Source organism: Trichosurus vulpecula, chromosome 7 (assembly GCF_011100635.1).
Source record: "Trichosurus vulpecula isolate mTriVul1 chromosome 7, mTriVul1.pri, whole genome shotgun sequence".
NCBI classification, from domain to species: Eukaryota; Metazoa; Chordata; class Mammalia; order Diprotodontia; family Phalangeridae; genus Trichosurus; species Trichosurus vulpecula.
The window spans coordinates 42,441,327-42,460,623 of NC_050579.1; the positions used below are offsets into that span (position 1 = coordinate 42,441,327).

At 41.1% G+C, this 19,297-nt stretch overlaps 1 protein-coding gene across 1 annotated transcript; it reads right to left on the reverse strand.

Annotated features, from left to right (window-relative positions):
* Positions 1-7,205: 7,205 nt before the first annotated feature.
* LOC118855764 (protein SLFN14-like) lies at positions 7,206-18,688 on the reverse strand. The gene is made up of 4 exons (XM_036765785.1): positions 17,614-18,688; positions 13,451-13,567; positions 10,719-11,427; positions 7,206-8,046 (listed from the first exon to the last, which is right to left on the reverse strand). The coding sequence occupies exons 1-4, from the start codon at positions 18,671-18,673 to the stop codon at positions 7,206-7,208; spliced, it is 2,727 nt and encodes a 908-aa protein (XP_036621680.1). The 5' UTR covers positions 18,674-18,688.
* Positions 18,689-19,297: the final 609 nt, after the last annotated feature.

The following is a 19,297-nucleotide window of genomic DNA, read 5'->3' on the forward strand; positions in this document are numbered from 1 at the left end:
CTTTTAGTAAAGAAGCACCATTACAAACATTAATGTACCTTTTCTACCCCTTTGAAGAGCTGAAATGTTCCCATATGATAGGTACTGGCTGTAGTACCTTACAAAAATATAATAAAATATTTTCAGGAGCACTTTTTTTGGTAGTAGCAAAATACTGAGAAAAAAAGTAGGTGTCCACTGGTTGGTGAATGTCTGAACAAATTGTGATATATGAATGAAATGGGACATTATTTTACTATAAGAAACATTTATTTTGAGGAATTTAGCTGTGGTATCTCCCTTGGGGATGCATGATGAAGGGATTCTACCCCTACTTCTATCTCACAGCAGATACAAATATCCTCTGACTGCTTTCCAGTCTACCATAAGGAAACTTTTAATTAACTACTGAGCCAGAATTTCATGGATATACTGACTGTCGAATCTCTGTCCATCAAGCCTCTCTTTCCTGTTTGCCACAAGGTAAGCAGTCAACTCTCTGAGCTCAGCAGGGTTAGTGGTGGATGGATGCTTTGCCCTCCCCTTCCCCCGCCCCCACCAGGCCCAGCCCTAGAAGCACATGGTCTTCTAAGCTATCCTGTTTCTGGAATGAGTCTTCTTCCTGTGTGTCTCCTTTCTTTTGACATGGGCATTGTGATGTCTCAAAAGGAAGCTGGCATCTTCCCCCCACATCAGGCTATCTGAGCAGGGAGGTATTGGCTACTGGAATTGGTGACTGCAGAAATAATGGCAGAGAAGAACCAGATGAGAGGGAAGAAGTCTCCTGAAGAGAGAAGAATCACTGAAACCAGGAGCCTAGTTGACATCGATAGGAGTGTATTCATTGCATTTGAGATGGAAAATAACCGTGAGCAGCCCTATACCAAGATGCCTGACTATTATTTTCATAATTGATTATAATCATCCTGGAATTTTTCTTTTTCTTTAAAGAATTTCCTTTCTGTGTGGTAATAAAAATCACTTTTCCATACTATGCCTGGTGGGTGACTTTCACTTCCTCCCATCTCCCCCTATCCCAACCTCCCTACTCTTGCTACTGGCGAGGACCCCTTAGACTATGGCAAAAACAGAATTACTTTTAGGATCTGAGGTGGGGGTAGAATTGGAGCACAAGGGATCCTAGTTCCCCTGTTGAGATAAGCAACCTCAAAGCAACAAATTCAGAGAAAACTAAGAGGGAAGGTATGAGACAAAAATTAGTAAAAGTCACCAATCCTATGACCTCAGCCTAGGGATGAGGCCCTTAGAGGCAAGGCTAATTACTTCTGTTTTCCCTCAGGTTTTTAGACATACTTCTTCCTGAGGGGCAGCGGGGTTTTCTCCACTGTTTTGGGCTAGAATTTCTATTATGGTGTATTCTACCAATTATAGTTAGTATCTGCTTTATGTCACTGGTACCCTCCAAAGATTAGTCCCCTGGTTGTTATTGTTTATCCACTGTCCTCGAAATGGATCAATGACATATTGGATCAATTAACATTAATTGGCTTTTTACAAAGATATATTTGCTGAAAATACATAGCAAGAACAGAAGTTACAAAGTATTCCCCCACCCCCACCCCCCAAAAAAACCCTGGGAGCCTCCATTCTCCCTGTGACCCCTGGGACAATGGGCTGCACCTTAAAGCAGTTGCTACAAAGCATTTGCCCAGCAAAGTTGGAATTTGACATAAGCAATGGATGAGTCATCTCTGACTTTTGGCTGCCCTTTACCCCACTGCTATGCTAGGTCCAGCGGTCTCCAGGGCCTTCCCTCCTTACCAGGCTTGGCTGTCTATAAAATCTGGAATGGATTCCATGTATTAGACCTCTTGCAGTCCACTCTTCTGATCTTTGGAAGCTCATAAGGTCACAGTCTCCAATAAAGGACTAGAATGAAGGACCACCACCAACAACAATAACAAGAATCGTATCTACCTGCTGCCCCAATCTCCTTCCCCAGGGATTAGAGAGAAAAAGACTTTGGAAGCTGTAAGCATGTAGGAGAAGCTAGCTTTTCAACCTGTCCCTGAATTCCAGCTTGCCAGCCTAGAAACTTTGGGGAATTTCTCTTTGGCTGATATTGGGGATGCTCTCTTGGTTTGAGTTGAGATCTCCTCTTGCTCCCAGCAAAGAGCTCATATACTTTTGTATATTTCTTGGCATATTCTAATCTGTAGATTTTCTCCGATTTCCGTTTGCTGCTTTGCTTGGATAAATGAGTTTACTTGTTAACTCACTTCTCTAATAGTCTTTGTGTAAGCAGCATTTGGTGGGAAGACTCCAAGCTAATGGGTACAAGTTTGGGGCAAGCCTTCCCTTTTAAGCTATGGATTAGCCACCAGGGAAGCAGCTTTTGTTCTGCTTCCAAGTTGTATCCACAGACAAGCAGTATTTGGGGTGGGGAAGGGAGCACAGATAGATACAATTCTGGTCCTTTATTGGTGACTAGAGTAAAGAACACCCAGCCTCAAAGTATTCCTGGGGCCTACCTGCCTGAGGTACAAGCTCAATCCCAGGCTGTCCTCTCCTTAGAGGTAGGCCAGATTCCAGAGATCTGTGTCACCTTCAAGCTGCTTTTAAGACAAACCAAGTGGACATGCATGCTTTATACAGATGTACTCATTTTACACTAAAAAAAAAAATTCAAAAGCCCCCACTTTTTTTTTTTAAGGAAAACATTGCAGCATCAAGAATTGCCGTATAAGAAACAAAGACTGGTTCTGGAGAAACTTTAGTCCTGAGGCCCTGCTGTCCTGATTGGTGGCTGCTTGCCTGACTGGGACTACTATTTCAAGGAAGGTCTGAACTGTTTCTTCACTCTCTCCCCAGGGCCTTCTCTTCCTACCCCTGCCATAGAACCTTTATTCTGTTTTCTCCCTCTACCTCCTCTGCCCTGTTTTTGGAACCATGAATCATGATCTAATCAACTTTGCTATTGTTCCTGGATGGGGTTTGTCAATCTACTCTTCCATAGCCCACTCAAGACCCCTGCAAATTTTCTGGATCAAAGTGCTAGTCCCCAGCAACCACTCCTCTTTCTGTGTGATCTCCTCCTCTGGAATGTAACCGTCTTGAAGGCAGGCAGGGATTGTCACTGCTTTTCATTTGAATCTCCAGAATTTAGTACTGTCCTTGGCACATAGCAAGCTCTTAACCAATACATTTTAATGAATTCAAAGAAATACTAGAAAATTCACATGATGTGATACAGAGTGAAAAAAGCAGAACAGAAACAATATACAGTGATTGTAACTATGTAGACAAGAGCAGTGTTACAACAGCACACACCTTCATTTGAATACATGGGATGACTTTGTTACTACCTTGTTATATTGTGTATCCATCTTTTGTTCATTTCATTAACTGGTTAATAAAAAAGGAACCCAATAATATCACAACTATGCCATAAGATATGAAATCATTTACAATTTCTGTTTTTTCTTTTGTTCTTATAACATACTTGAATATTTGTACTTATCAACATTACTCTGCCTATATGCCTCACACAAAGTAGGGATTCTAGAAAATGCAGGCTTTGCTATTTTTTCTATCCCATTCACCTATGATTGTGATTAAAGATTTCATCTATCCTTCCATTCTCCATCATTTTGCTTGCTTGTTTAATTATAGTTTTTCTGAGGGGCATTATTTTGCTGACTCTCAATTTCCAGATATGTTAATGAAGGAAGCAGTATAGTATGGTGAAGGCCATTCTATATCCCTGGGTCATAGATCTCAGGATTACAATATAATGGAGGTTTGACACATTTGCAGACCTTATCAGCCTACTAAAATGGTTTCTCCACATGGTAGATTCTAGGAAGCTGCCTCTGGGAAAATTGTTATGATATGTAGAGATAATCTGGAGATATAGACTGTGGAACATGCATAGACATTCTGGAACTGGTCTGAGTCAGTTAACCATGTGCTGAAGAGAAGCCTCTTTGATTCGAAGCAGAGGCATTCAGAAAGTCCTGTCAGATTCAGTTATATTTGGAGGAAGCTCAGCAATTGGTGAAGGGAGTGAAGCCCATGGTCTTATAAGTTTGAAAAGTCCAGAGGGCACCAGGTTTGCAGCCAATACAACACTGATGCCTTAAAGAGCAAGGAGCAACTTTTGGAAGTGACCTTTGGGAACTTAGCCCAGTGATAACCAAGACTCTGGTTAATCTAGCTCACCCATCGCGTCTGGACGTAAACTTGGTCGGATCACTGCTTTGTAAGAGCTAAGCTAAACTCAGGCTAGGTTGAAATGGGTCCTGATAAAAGGAGCCCAGGTATACCTTGTGTAACTTCTCATTCCTCCAGTCCATTGCCACCGTTAAATAATATAGAAGCCTCCCCTTCTTCCTACCCCAGGAAATAGTCACCAATTACTCTTACGGGGATATAGGTTCACAAGGCTCAAAACACAATCAGTTTGTTATAGGTTAAGGGAAACAGAATTCATATCAGAATACACTAAGTAATTTACCTACCAACATGCAACCCTCCACTCAGAGCAAGTATGGTTTTAGTTACTCACAATAGAGCACCTAGCAGGGTTCTAGTTCAGGATCCTTAGGGGTTGTTCCTCCTTATTGGTGTTCCTCTTCAAAATCCTCTGTCTGTACAGTTTTGCTTTTGTTTCATTGGCCTTAATGAACTGCTTTGGTTATTTTTCTCCAGGAGTATGCTAGAGCTAGCTCCTATGGCTCAAAGGAACCAATTGTTAAATTTTCAGTGTAAACATTTACTCTTCAGAAATTGGAAATGCTGCAAATCAGGGCTTGATTTATTGTGTTTTTATTGTTTAGATTTAAGAGAGTGATGGATAAAATGTTAACGATGCAAATTAAACTTAAAAGCCTGTCTTGCACATAGCACTGGTTTTCCCATCATGGGGTCCCCTTTCTGTCCAGTGTTACTGCAGCCATGCTCCCTGTAGTTCTCACAACATCCAGAAGATGGCAGTCGTTTGTTGTTCCCTGTCAGATTCCTTTATTCTGTGAGCAATACTTTCTGAAGTTCTGCTCTTGCATCACCAGATGGCAGTCACTTACCTTTCAATTCCATTCAATTTAACAAGCATCTATTAAGCCCCTGCTATATGCTAGACATTGTACTGGGTGCTGGAGATTCAAAGACAAAAACCAAAGACCCTGCCTGCCCTTCTAGATATTACACTTTACTGGACTTAAGCTTATTTCTGGGGGGAACAGCTCTCCTTAGCTCCAAGGAAGAAAAGCTCTCCAGAAATCCTTTCCTGCCAAGTACATTCGTGGCTTTTCCCCTGCTAAAGCCTTTCCTTGGACCACAAGCTCTGGGGACCCTTAACTGACACACGCAAGGTCCCTCAGGGGTATCCCTTTCAGTATTTGGTATTATTGACTAGTCTCTCCTCTCAGGGTTTTCATGATAACCCATCTGACTGATCTTCCTCCTCTGCTGGACCAGGATTCATATTCAACCCCCGCATGGAGAGTCATGCCCCAAGTCTTTCTCCTGTCTTTATTCTATTTTCTTCTACACTTTTTCTCTTGATGACCTTGTCAGATCTCATGGGTTTAAATCTCATTTCCACGCAGATGACTCCCAGTTTTACAGATCCAGCCCCAGTCTTTCTCCCCAGCTCTGCCCAGCCTACCTTAAGGTGAGACTGTTTTACTGCAGCTTCACCAGTTGTTCCTAGTTCTGCCCTCTCAGCCCAAGGAAAACACACCTAAGCCCTCTTCCGTATGACTGCCCTTCAAACACTTGCTCATAGCTCTCATATGGCCCTCCTAAGCTTTATCTTCTTCAGGCTGAACATCCCTAGTTCTTTCAACTCATCCATATATGTTCATTCATTCATTTATTCAAGAAACATCTATGAAGCATGTGCTATGGGTCAGGGATGCAGAGTCAAAAATGAAATGGGCTCTGCTTTCCAAGAGCTTACATTGCATTGGGAAGAACCATGTAAGAGAAGTAAGCAAAGTGTAAACAAAGCAAACTCTGTGCAAGGAGGTTGGAGTCAAGTGATGGGAGGCCTCCCAAGAGACTCCATGCAGGGTATGACATTATCTTAAAGCCCTTCACCATCCTGGTTGCAATCCCTTAGATTCTTTCCAGCTTATTAATGTCTATTCTAAAACATAGCACTGGGACTTAAACATCATATTCCTGATGTGGTCTGATCCGGGTGCCTCTGTTGTTCTGGATGCTGGCTTTCCAGTGTAGGCTAAGTGAAGCTCTATCGGTAATGAACTCTGAGATCCTGTGCAAATCACTTCAACTCTCTGGGTCTTTTTCTTCATATGTAAAATGAAGCAATTGAATTTGAGGAAAAATCCCTAAATTTCTAAATCAAGCTATGGAAGTATCCTGAGTGAAATGGTGTAACAACAATCTTGCTAGCAGCTGCTGTAGGGGTGTAAGACCCACCAACATCCAGCACACAGAAAGCTGCCAACACAGGTTCTTTGATCTGCTTTACTAAGGAAAGTAACTTCAAGGGGTTAACAATCACAGTTTTATCAAACATACAAATATCATTCACAGTTCAGGGGAAAAAGATCAGCTCCCTGAACTTCAAGGCAAATACAAACAGAAACAAACAGACATCAACAGACAGACCTTATCTGATTCAAATCACAATTGATAGTTACCAGAGAAGAACCAACATCTGGGTTGCAAAGCTGGAAGGCAGTTTGCAGCTTGCCCAGAATGACAACACTCCTTCCATGAGTGTGCTCCCAAAGTCAAATGCCAAGCTCTCCTCAATTATATCCTGTTCAGAGTCCCAATGGCTCTGACCTCACCCAGGCTGGGTATGTGAAAGTTCCCCAGCCCTAGCATCACAGCGTATACAATCCAATGACTCTCTGATTGCCTTAATGCTGAGAAACACTCCAAGGCAAAATCCCACTTTATCTACTCCATTCAAACAAAGACCAGAATCCTTAAAGGCACTTAAGAGAAGAACAGCAAAAAGTTTCACCTTAATTAGTATTACAAATGGTGCAAAATTAATATTATTTCATAAATAGATTAAGAAACCAAGAATCAAGAGACCTAATTTAATTTCTAACTTTGTCAAGGATTTGCCATGTGACCTTTGATAAGTTGCTTTAATCTTCCTCTGCCTCAGTTTCTTCATTTGTAAAACAAGGAGCATAATATCTCCTATCTGCTTTAGCATAAGGATTGAATAAATCCCAAATTCTGAAAATGTTGGCTGTCTGGATAATTTACAATATGTTTCACAGGTCCTTTCTCTTTTCATATAGCAGATATAGGTGCTTAACAGCTTTGGATGCAAAGCAGAGCAAGAGATTTTCGGGAACCTCAGGCCCAGAACAGGATGGAATGAGACCAAACACAATATTTCTCTCCAGGCCTGAAAACTGTTGAATACTGTCTAGAATGATAGAGCTACCTAAAACACCAGATGCCCTGCTGAATCCAACTTCTACTGTCCTATGGGTCCTGATCGATTTTATCATTGTTTGAAGAATAAGCTCATAGCGTTCTCGGTCCTGACCCCTACTGTACAAAATAGCAATATCTTTAGGAGAATAGCCATTTTGGAAGAGACTCTGACATCTTCTTGCCACATAATTTGCCAGTTCTGCCTCCGTCAGATCTCTTTCTTTTTCACATACTCCAGGTAGAGTGTAAGCATGGATAGCCTCCTCATATAGATCTTCCCTAAATAATGCCAATGACTCAGGAGGCATGTGTCCAGGTTGGTTTTCTTTGATCTTCTTCATTTCTTGTTTCATAACCATCGCTATTTCTAGAGCGTTATAGAGCTCTCGAGTGAGGTTTTTTCTTGGATATTGCATTAGTGAAAGTGGAAGGCCACTGTCTCCCACACGACTCGCTTGAAAAGAGTCTACAAAGAGCCACAGAATCCCTCGGTGGGGGTTCTTCCTTCCAGCCTCCTCATCTTTTGGATGGCTGATGTTCTTAGCTTTTGCGTACCAATCTCCATCATCATTGCAGAAATTCTGAGCTTCATCTATTATTATGTGTTTAATCTTTGGAAACTCTCTTCTCATGAAAGTTTTCCGGGTCTCAGCTTGGCAACTACTTTGCTGACTAGGAGAGTAAAACAGAGAGTATGGTTTCAACCACAGGAACAAAGTGAATACTATTCATTAGTCTGGGCCAAAAACTAAAAGCTCAGTTCTTTAGTTCCTACTTGGGGATTACTTCATATCATAGTTCACACAAGGTTGCTGGTAGGTTAAAGAAATAAGCCAGAGTTCCTTTTTTGCAATAGACCACATGGGAAAATGTTAAGCCCTGCTCCCTTGGTCAATTCAGGGTTAAGTAATAAAATCTGCAAGTTTGACTTATAATTTGAAAATGTAAGCAAGGTAATTTTATTATTTCCATTGTCAAACATCCATCTTTAATTTCCCTGCTGGTTCTTTTCACCTTTGACCTACAAACATACTCAGGTTTCCCCTTTCCTAAAACACAACAAAACAAAACTCTTCCCTTGATTGGGATAGTCTTTTAAGCTATATCCTATTTCTTTCTCTGATACCCCATTCAGACTATATCTTATTTCTCTTCTTCACTGCCAAAATTCTATAAAAGGATATTCTATACTCACTAACCTTGCTTCCTCACCACCTACTCAGTCCCCAATCCTTTGCCATTTAGCTCATATCAGCATTACTGAAACAACCCTCTCTGAGGTCACCAACAACCTACTAGGTGTCAATCCAGTGACCTTTTTCATTTTTCATACTTTGACTTCCCATAAGCATTTGATATGCTGCCCAGAGGTTCTGTCCCCAGCACTCTTCTTCTCCCTCTTTATAATCTCTCCTTCAGTGACCCTATCTACTCCCATGACTTCAATGATCAACTGTGCATGCAGGTTACTTTCAAGTCTAGATCTCCAGCTTTGAGCTCTTTCCTGAACTACCTTACTGTATAGTATTTCCTATTGTATGCCAGACATGGTTATCTGGATGTCCTTCAAACACCTGGAACTTAACACATCTGAAATTGATTTACTCATCTTCCCCAATCAAAATTCATCTATCTCATGGCTTCCTTCATTCTGCGAATGGCACCTAGACTTGAAAGTGAGGTATGTTATCTCTTATACTTCTCTATCCCTCATGCCCCAAAGCTGATTGGCTGACAAATCATATTAATTCTACTTCTGTCTCACATTTATCTCTTCTTTTCCAGTCCTACAACATCTACTTTAGTTCTCACCTGTACTACTGTGATAGATCTAGTTGTTCTCCCTTCCTCTAGTCTCCTCTAGTTCACCCTTCACTTCATTGCCAAGCTAATCTTCAAAAGTCACATCAGAAACTACTGCAGAACTTTTGGCAGCTCCCACTGCTTTTTAAAAATATCTTAATGGATATAGAATGCCTACTGATTGGGATGTGGATATTCCTTTCATCAGTACACCTTCCAGTTCATCTATACTCTCTCATTCTGTTCAGTTCTTCTTATCCATACTTTCCATAGCAATACCACAGATGATTGACCCAACAAGCTGTAGATCAGATAAAGAAATGAGACTCTTAGAATGGCATTCAAGGCTTTCTATAATCTCTTTTCAACCTCGCTTTCTAGCTTTATCACCTACAACTTCCCTTTTGTACTCGATATTTTAGCAAGACTGGAATATTTGCCTTTCCTGCATCCTGTCCTGCCCTTTCCCCTCTCTGTCTCCTCATGTATACCATCCCCAGCAGTCTACCTCCATATCTCATCCTGCTGAAATTCTCTTCCTTCCAAGCCTAGCTTAAATGCCACCTCTTCCATGAAGCCTTCCCTCATCTCTGCAATTTTATAAGTGATTTCTCTTTCCTCCAATGTCTTCATATTTAATCTATTTGGATTTCTCACATGAACTTCTCACACTACAACTTGTATCAAACTTATTTTCATGGTTGTCTTATTCCCACTGAGGGGAACTTTCTGAAGGCAAGCTATATTCACTGTTTCCATTTTTTTGTAATCCTAGTGCCTAACGTTATATCTTACTCATAATTGGTACTAAATTTTTGTTGAATTGAAGTGAAGGTAATTAAGCACTTCAATGCTCCGTGAAACATGTGATCTTATCAATGGAGATATTCTTCTCTTTTGCTATAGATTACAACTCACCTGTCCCTTCTCACCCTATGCAATTCTCTATGTCCTCCCACAGATCCTACATGGGAAGCTAGCCAGTGTCCTGTAGTCTTTCCTTTAAGTCTTTTTCTATTTCATGGGTACCACAAAAAGAGCACTCAGACCGTCCATCTATCTGCTGTCCCTCACTCTTGTTCCATGATGAATGGAACTCCTTTTCCAATCATACAAATGTCGAATAGCATCCCTTATACCCACATAAACATGACTCTGCTTTCATCAGATTCCCAACAGTGTCCATGACACAAATAAGATTAAGAGCTCCTGCTTTAGATTCCAAAAAAATAAATCAGTATTTCAATTAGCCATTTCTGAAAACGGTCAAATTGTGTGTGCTGACTTTAATGACAATGAAGAGTACAAGAACCTGAAGGCTGTTTAACTATGCACCTATCTCTAGCAGTTGACTATTTAGAAAGAGAATATGTTAGTTTGGGCTTCTCAACATACTCAGAAGCTCAGTCAAGACACAGAATAAAATAGAATTTACTGGGCATTTAGTTAACAATTGTAAGGGTTGACTGCAAAGAGTGACTGAACTTTGATTTTATTTTATTTCTCTAGTTATGGTTTTAGATTACCCAGAAAACTCCTACCTTACAAATTCTCTTAGGGAGTCGTTTTCACAAAGGTAGAGAATTTCTTTTGTTTCACAGTGAAACACGCTCCTAATCTCTTCCAGGATTTTGATGACTATGGCAGTTTTCCGGGTTCCTGGCAGGCAAAGGATAAATAACTCCCTGGTTTCCTGGAGGCTTTGTGAAAGCAGCTTAGACTGGTCAGCTGCAAGCAGGTTCAAAAATTGGCATCCGAGCTGGTCACTTAAAAGAGAGGTAAAGCACAGCAAGACTATAACAAGTGATTGCAGCAAGTCTTCCAATTCATATTCTGTAGCTAGGACATAGGATTGGGGGTACTGTACTTGAATGATCCCACACTGAGGGCCAGGCAGGTGCAACAGCTGCGGAATGATGCACACTTTTCCAGTGTAACACCCCACATTGGCAAGTTTCTGCTTTAGCCCAAGAGCAGTAAGTCTGCAATATTCAAGTGCATCCATCTTAGCAGGTCCCCAGACTATAGTATAAAGTATGGGGGGACTATTGACTGCGACAAGGAGAGCATCACACAGGACTCCATCATCCTTCCTTAAGCCAATGTCAGAAGCCCAGCTCCTTGAAAATAGCAGGATCCCCTGAGAAAAATGATGGGTCTTCTTCCTCATTAGCTTCTCTAGTCCATCATACTCCAAGAACAGCTCCTTGCAGAGGGACTGTGGCTTGAATCCTATCTCCTGTGGGGTTACTGTAAATGCAAAGAATTGAAATAGGTTACAAAGCATTACAGTGCTCCAGAAAGAAAGCATGCATTTGAACTTTTTTTCTTCTTTTAAGTTACAAGGTCATTCACTATGTTTTAAACTCAATGCTTCACAGATTGAAGCATGCAGAATAAGCAAGTATAGGGTTAATAACAATTCTGCTTATTCCTCCTTCAGAATATATATAAAACACCATTCATTTACATTTTACAACATCACTGAAATGGAATTCCTTTTAGCAACAAAACTACAGGATTATTTTATGCACACAGAGAAAACACTGCTCATGGCATGGTTCTGGGACATGAAGGTCTCCAAAATATAATAATGCTATTCTCTCATCCCAAACCTGTTTGGTGTAGAATCATGTTTATATAGGCATACCTGGTTGATGGGGAATAATCCACATTTTTGGCATTGTAAAGAGGCCAAGAGCCCTAGAGAAGCTATCAATCAGCTCCACAGAGTAGAGGGGTGGGGTATCCTACTAGAGGTTGGGAAACCTTCATTAGTCTTCAAAATCAGAGAACAAAGTTAACATCATAAGGGAAGCCCAATCCTATACAGTGATGTTGGGAGTTATTTGAATGAGAGCGATCAGGGCATTCAGCAAGTTGATATCAGGATCTTTTATTAAGGTACAGCAGGGGTCATCAGAGGAAGCCCTGATGTGTCAGTCCCTTGGAGTTAGGCATGTGCTCTGTCTGGCTTCTTCCTGAGCAATCTGTGCTTTGAGTCACACAAAGGACTCGTAATGCCTCTGGATAAGAGATAAGGATTTTGAAAACATTCTGCAAGATGTCATAGAGCAGGGGCTCTTAATCTTGCTCTGTGAACTTAAACAAAAATTTTGATAGCTATATTTCAGTATAGTTGATTTCCTTTGTAATCCTTTGCATTTTATTTTATGCATTTAAAAATATTTTTCTGAGTAAACCACAGGTTTCACCAGATTGCTAGTGGGGTCCACAGAACAAAAAAAAGTGTTAAGACCTCCTCCTATACTGTAAGAATCCCTATATACTGCATGTTTTGGGGAAGGTGAAGTACTTGCTCAATAATATGTGGAAACAGACTAAACTTAGTCTATTTCCTGTAAATTACCTGAACATGGAGACCCTTCTAAAATTCCTAGCAAGAAAGGAATTTCTGAAAGTATGGAAAAATTGATTACCAGGGCTTTCACAGAGGGTAAGAGGAAACTGCATAGAGTTAAAAAATCAACGAGGGAGTCCCTGGAGCCTAATTATCAGAACTAACCTGGGAGAAAAACTATTTGAGGGGTGAGGAGCTGCTTGGGTTGCTGAGAGGCCTCTGCATTTCCCAGGTTTTGATGCTGAGCCTGAATCTCCTGCACTACAATGCAATTGCAGGCCCAAGTTAGGAATCGTCTCAGAAAAGAACTAATGTCTCCGTTTCAGAAGCTTGGAAAGTCTGCATCAGCTGTGTGACTGAACACTACAGTATGAGTCCCTGAGATTAAAGGAAGGGGGGGCAGGGCAAGCTGCCCTTCTAGAAAGCCTTTAAGGAATGGCCTTCATCATTTTGCAGAACCTTGAGACTGCAAAACCTGAAATCACACGCCAGGATGGTTGTAGAGGCAATTTGGTTGTAGCCAAGTTTGCATCCAGTGCAGAGCAGAGATGCACTCGGCAGTGTGCTAATTCATGTGGACAGTCACCTCAGAAGACTGAGATCGAAAGGATCGCTAAAATGTGAGGAAGCGGATGAGATCAGGTTGCAGCACGGCTGTGGGGTGTGCTCTGTTCCTGGGCGCTAGAGGTGGGTGTCCCTCAGCAAGGGCTTGGGGCGCGTATCTGGCTGCATGGGAGGTGCCCCTGTCTGGAAAGCAGGTGTTCTCCTGATCCCTGCCGTGAATGTTAAATCTTGCGTTTGCTTTTCTCAAGAGGAAAGGTTAGAACAAGCTGTGGTCTGCTCCTTCCTCTTTGTCCTAAGGTAGAAACCAGACACGCCCCTCCCCCCCCAAGGGAAACCAAAAGTGGGTACCTGAAAGCAAACTTTGCTGCAGCGTCCTCTTATGGAGCTGGGCTCGTTCTGAACATGCTGATCTGCAGAGTGGATTAGTCGCTGACTGGTCATTGTCCAGAGCCAAACTGGAATGAGCTTGACAAATCAATGTAAAGTTATTTCAGGACCAAATCCTTTTTTTATTCTTCCTTTCACTTTTGGAAAATCTACCGTTGTTACATTCTGACCTCCTCCAGACAGTGTATCAGCCCTCCCCTTTTTTTGCCCTCCCCCGAAGTGGCCAGAGAGTTTGGGACCTCTCACTGGGTTGTAGAGGTGTGGCACCGAGAAAAAAGAATGCTGGGTGCAGAGTCAAAGGATCTGGGTTCAGATTCTACCTCGGCCTCTTCTACCAAAGGGGCTTTAAGCAAGTCACTTATACTCTTGTCACATCCAAGAGGGCCTCGCTTTGTTTTGTTTGGCTTCAGAAGGCAGATCTAGCAGTAAATTTGGACAAGCAGAATTTGGATCTGTGGACGGACAGACTTGCTAGCAATTAGAGCAGACCAAGAGCAGATTAGGATTCACTGGGAGGTAGCAAGTTCTCCATCATTGGGACTCTACAAGAATGACCACCTATTTACTCTACTGTGGAAGAGATTCCTATTTAGGTATGGCTGGGCCAGATAGCCTCGGAGTTCTTTTCCAACTCTGGGACTTGAGTTTTCTGAGATCAGTCACACTAAACTGTAAAAGATTAATAAGGATTAATATAGTAACCCCTCCCTGGGATCATGTTTGCATGTTACTCTAACCTTCCCAGTAATACTTATCACATATTACCTTAGGTTATGATTTTATTGGTGTTTTATCTACCACTCCATCCCCATTAAGATTATCAATTCCTGAAGGGAAGGAATTGTAATCTTACTCAAGTTTGTATCTCTCATCTAACCTAAGGGCATTTTACTTAATGACAGAGCTGGTACTCATTATTTACTGAGCCGAACTAAATAGGCCAAAAAAATTTGGGTCAAAGTTTGGTTCTACAACTGCGGGATTTATAGCATCAACAAGCAGCAGGAAGCAGCATCTATTAGGGCTAGGCTATATTTGTCATAACCTCTGAAAGCACACCACGTGAATAGTTGTCTAGTCTTCTTGTGTTAATATCTTTCCCTAAAATTATCTCAAAATATTTTGTCCTTTTCCTTCTGTAACTACATTTTAATTTTTATTCTATTTCTCCTTGTAAAGGTAAAGGTTTTATCTTCCCTACCCCTCCAAGGCAGAGATTATGGTTTATATATCCTTGACTCACCCCACCCAGCTTCTTAACTCTGGGCATTGCTGATATTAAGGGCTTAGCAAATACTTGCTGAATGAATATGTATTTATCACTAAACCGCTGTTTTGGTATAACTTCAAGCAACCCTGGTTTTGGTATCTTTATTTCAAGAGGTCTTGCAAAATTCTAAAAAACGAATAATAATAAGTGTAGTTCATTTGAACTCAAATGGAGTTAATTTTAGTTAATAGTGTTTGGGGCGGGGTGTGATGATGGTAGAAAGGAGGACTATATGTCCTGAAATTTAAGAAACAATAATTAGGTGTTGCAGCTCCAAAACAGACTGGGAATTGTGGTCTTTAAATTCCTAGGACATATTTAGAATACAAAGACTTACACCTGAAAGCAATGATAACTTCAACAGTATTTTTTTTTCCTTTCAGAAAACAAAACTCATACACAATTGCTCTCATGATGTAAACAGATACTTGTTTCCAGAGTTTATTTTCGGAATTAATGCTCTAAGGAGAACTACAGTGGCTTAAAAAGGAGATCATGGTAAAAACAGACCATGAAACATGGGCAGCTGGAGGATCTACCTGTAACCACTACTGTAAGAAGATACAGAGGAAGGCTTTCAACACCTTAGGTACTTCTGCCACTAACCATGTGTGACCTTGGGCAAGTCAGAGGACCAGAGTTCAAATCCCTGTGGGATTTGCCAAATACTAGTGGCAAAGTGGATAGACTACAAGGCCTGGGATCAGGAAGACCTGAGTTCAAATCCGGCCTCAGATACTTACTAGCTGTGTGACCCTGGGGAAGTCACTTAACCTTGTTTGTCTCAGTTTCCTCATCTATCAAATGAGCTGGAGTAGGCAATGGCCAATCCCTCCCGGATCTTTGCCGAGGAAAACCCCAAATGGGGTCATGAAGGGTCGAATATATCTGAAAATGACTGAACAACTACCGCTTGTGTGACCTTGGGTAAGTCACTTAACCTCAGTTTCCTCATCTATATAGTAAAGGGGTTGAACTAATTGGCCTCTACTATAATCGACCTTCTTGTTGGTTTCTTACATCCCCATCTTCTCCTTCTTCCATAATAATATCAACTTCTTAAGGGCAGGGATTGTAAACTTACTCAGTTTTTAAAATTTTTTATTTATTTTTATCCCATATAGCACTTAAGGGCACTCACAGGGAACAAAGAGTTATTGCTCAGCCCTGTCTGACTTTCCATGACCCCATTTTTGGGTTTTCTTGGCAAAGATTCTGGAGTGCTTTGCCATTTCCTTCTCCAGCTAATTTGACAGATGAGGAAACGGAGGCAAAAAGAGTTAGGTGACTTGCCCAGGGTCACACAGCTAGTAAGTGTCTAAGGTCATATTTGAACTCAGGTCTTCCTGACTCCAGGCCTGTGCCATCTGGCTGCCCAAATAAAGGATAGGCACCCAATATTTTTGGAGCTCAACTGAATGGGAGAAAAAGACTTAGGGTCATAGTCTGGTTCTATCACTGTGGAATTTCAGGCACCAGCCAGCAGAAAGGAGAGGCGGCTTTTGGAAATACCCATATGAATGAGAAAACCGAGTCATTTGAACACTGAAGGCTTCCTAAAAAAGCATGAATGCAGAAGACATGTTAAAATGTCCTTTTGGCTGTATATATTTTTTTTCCTTAAAGGAAGCCAATGAGAATTGATTTTATGGAATTTACCCAAAATAATTTATGGGAAGAGGAAGAACAGTAATAAAAGATTTTGTCTGAAGAGAGGGGGCACTAACTTGTAAAAAAGGCATTTTTTTAGAAAAGTACCACCTTTCCCCAAACTAATTGGGGAATTCATTCATTTATTCATCAAACAACTTTTTGATTAATGTCTTCTACAAGCAGAGACCTTGGTAGTCATTAGGGGAGATAAAAATAAGACAGCGCCTAAGCCTTAGTAGAGCTTGTGGCATACTTGGAGGAGAGGAGATAGGACACTCACATGAATATGCGATATAATGTAATATCACAATCATCATAATGATTGAGGAGTCCAAAGTCCTGCCGAGTTGGAGGTGGGAGGAGAGGGCTGTTGACTGAGCTGGATCTTGGAGGATGAAGAGGATTTCAAAAAGCAGAGATGGGGTAGAGTCATTCCAGGGAATGGAAACAATATAAGCAAGGTCAGGAAGGCACTGGACACGCATAAGGGATAGTTTGGTTGGAATATAGGATATCTAGATGGGGATATGAGATAAGGCTGGACACTTAAGAAGAACATCAAGAGAAGGAGTTGGGACTTTTTTCCACAGGCAAAAGAAGGCTATTGAGGGGTTTTGAGGAGAAGAATGAGTGCATAATGAAAATTAATCTGGAAGTAGTATGAAGAATAGATTTGAGAGATGGAGATTCTGGAGACAGGGAATTCTGTCAGGAGGCTATGCAATAGAATCAAAAGATCAAAGGATCAAAGCTTTAGAGCTGGAAGAAACCTCATCCAACCTCTTCATTTTATAGATAAGGAAACTGAGGCCCAGTGATGTTGAGTGACTTGCCCAAGGTCATACAAGTAGTAAGTTTCAAAGTTGGGATGTGAACCCTAATCCTCAGACTCCAAAGTGATGTACTTTCCCTTCAATAGCCTAAGCCAGTAATAATAAGATCCTGCATTAGACTGGTACCACCAAAGATAAAAAGAAGGGAAGAGAGATGGTAGAACGCACCTCAGCTCTCTCAGTATTATTGAGATAGATACTTCTATTGGTCCAGGAAGATCTGAACTCTCCATGTAGACCTACAGGTTGAATATAAGGAGCTAGAAACAGAACTCTGACCCAAATGCCCATAGTAGAACACTAGGAAGTAGGTTTCTTCTGGTAGGGACTACACAACAACTTGTTTGGTTTTTTTCCCCCTCCTTTACCTGGTTGAATATCCATTAATCTGGACACCCATTCCTCAGCTTTCAGTCTTTCAACAAAGTTATCTCTCATGACCCAGGAACCTGGGGCTTCTGCAAAGACAACACAGCAGAGGGGCTCTACTTTGACCACACAGACATAACCATAGAGGCTATTATTATTATACACATCGATGATTTTGGTTGTGAAATTGATGTTTGGCTTCACAGAGCAAAAATGGAAGACGGGCAGTTTTCTTATGCAGCATTCTATCTCCTTTTCCAGTATGACGGGGTCTACTCTGTCTCTTTTGCATCCAAATACTTCGTTGGTCTTATCATCCACCCCAATAATTAAGTATCCTCCTTTGGTATTTGCAAATGCAGAAACATAACGGGGCAGCATCTCTTTTATCCTAGGCACAATCTTCTTGGTTGTGAACCTTTTCAATTCAACATGAGTTGACTCAGTAAAATTGAGTTTCTCCTTGTACAAAAGCTGGTCCTTTTTTAAAAATTCTGAGGCAAACAACCTTATATCTTCCTCTTCCTGCACTTTGCTCACAAGAACTTTCTTGGGATGCCAGTCTCGGAGATTTTCTCTTCCTCTTTGGATTTTTGATTGTTTCTCCTTCAGAAGTTCTAATGCCCTGCTTGCAGTTAGGTTGACAGCGCAAGTTACATCTCTTTGGAATATATTTGAGGATAAACTACAGATTCGTAGTTGAGGGCCAGCAGTCTTCACGATCCAGGGTTTCACAAAAATGAAAAAATTCTGGTCTTGTTGCATGTAGTCAAGGAACTCCTGTGAAGCCAAAGGCAGAAGCTTCTGAAAGGATGTTTCTAAATCTTGACCAAATCCATCACATCGGTAATTGTAGCTTCTGTTATCTATCTCAGCTTTGATGATTCCCCCGCCTGAATTTAACAGTGCACATATGGCTTGGATGATTTTAGAATTCTGTGTCCTTTTCAAATGACTGTCGGTCATGTTCTTCCTATACTCCTCTCCAAAAGTGATGCTTCCCACTTCTACAACCACCTCAGCATAATGTGTTTCCATGTCAACCTGAAGCCTCTCCATCTTAGCAGCTGTCCTGTTCCCTAATATCACAGAAGCAGGCTCCTGTAAAATAGTTTGGACAAATAGGACAGAGAGCTTGTGATTACACCAAGCAAAATGCCAGACAAAAAGTGTTTTCTATAAAGGCAAAAGATTACTTTAATACCATGCCAAAACTGCAAGTCATTCATGAGGCCTGGCTAGAAAGCAACATTCACCAATGACTTTTCCAATATCCTTTACTTTGTCAGAGTGAACATCACAGTAATTTTCTGAGCTTCCCAGCTATCCCTGCATCACATCTGAATGAGCCAACAGTGGACACAGGAAAAAGTAAAAAACAATTTAAGGAGTCAGGTAGCTTAGCAGATAAACCAGAAGTAATCAGAGTATGCAGAAGTTGAAAGTGAGAAGAAAGCAAATAAATCAGAAGATGTTCTCGCTAAGAAAAAATGAAGGGAGAAAGGCAGAGGGAACTAAAGGAAATCATAGACAGGAGGTTTTACCCTTAAAATAAGGGAAGATGGAAGTTTTTGAGAATTTTATAGTTCTCAAATTCTGTAAGCTTTCCTTTATTATTTATTATTTCCTGCAAAATAATCTCATTTGAAAACTCACTGAGTTCTTTCCTTTTCCTCAAGGACA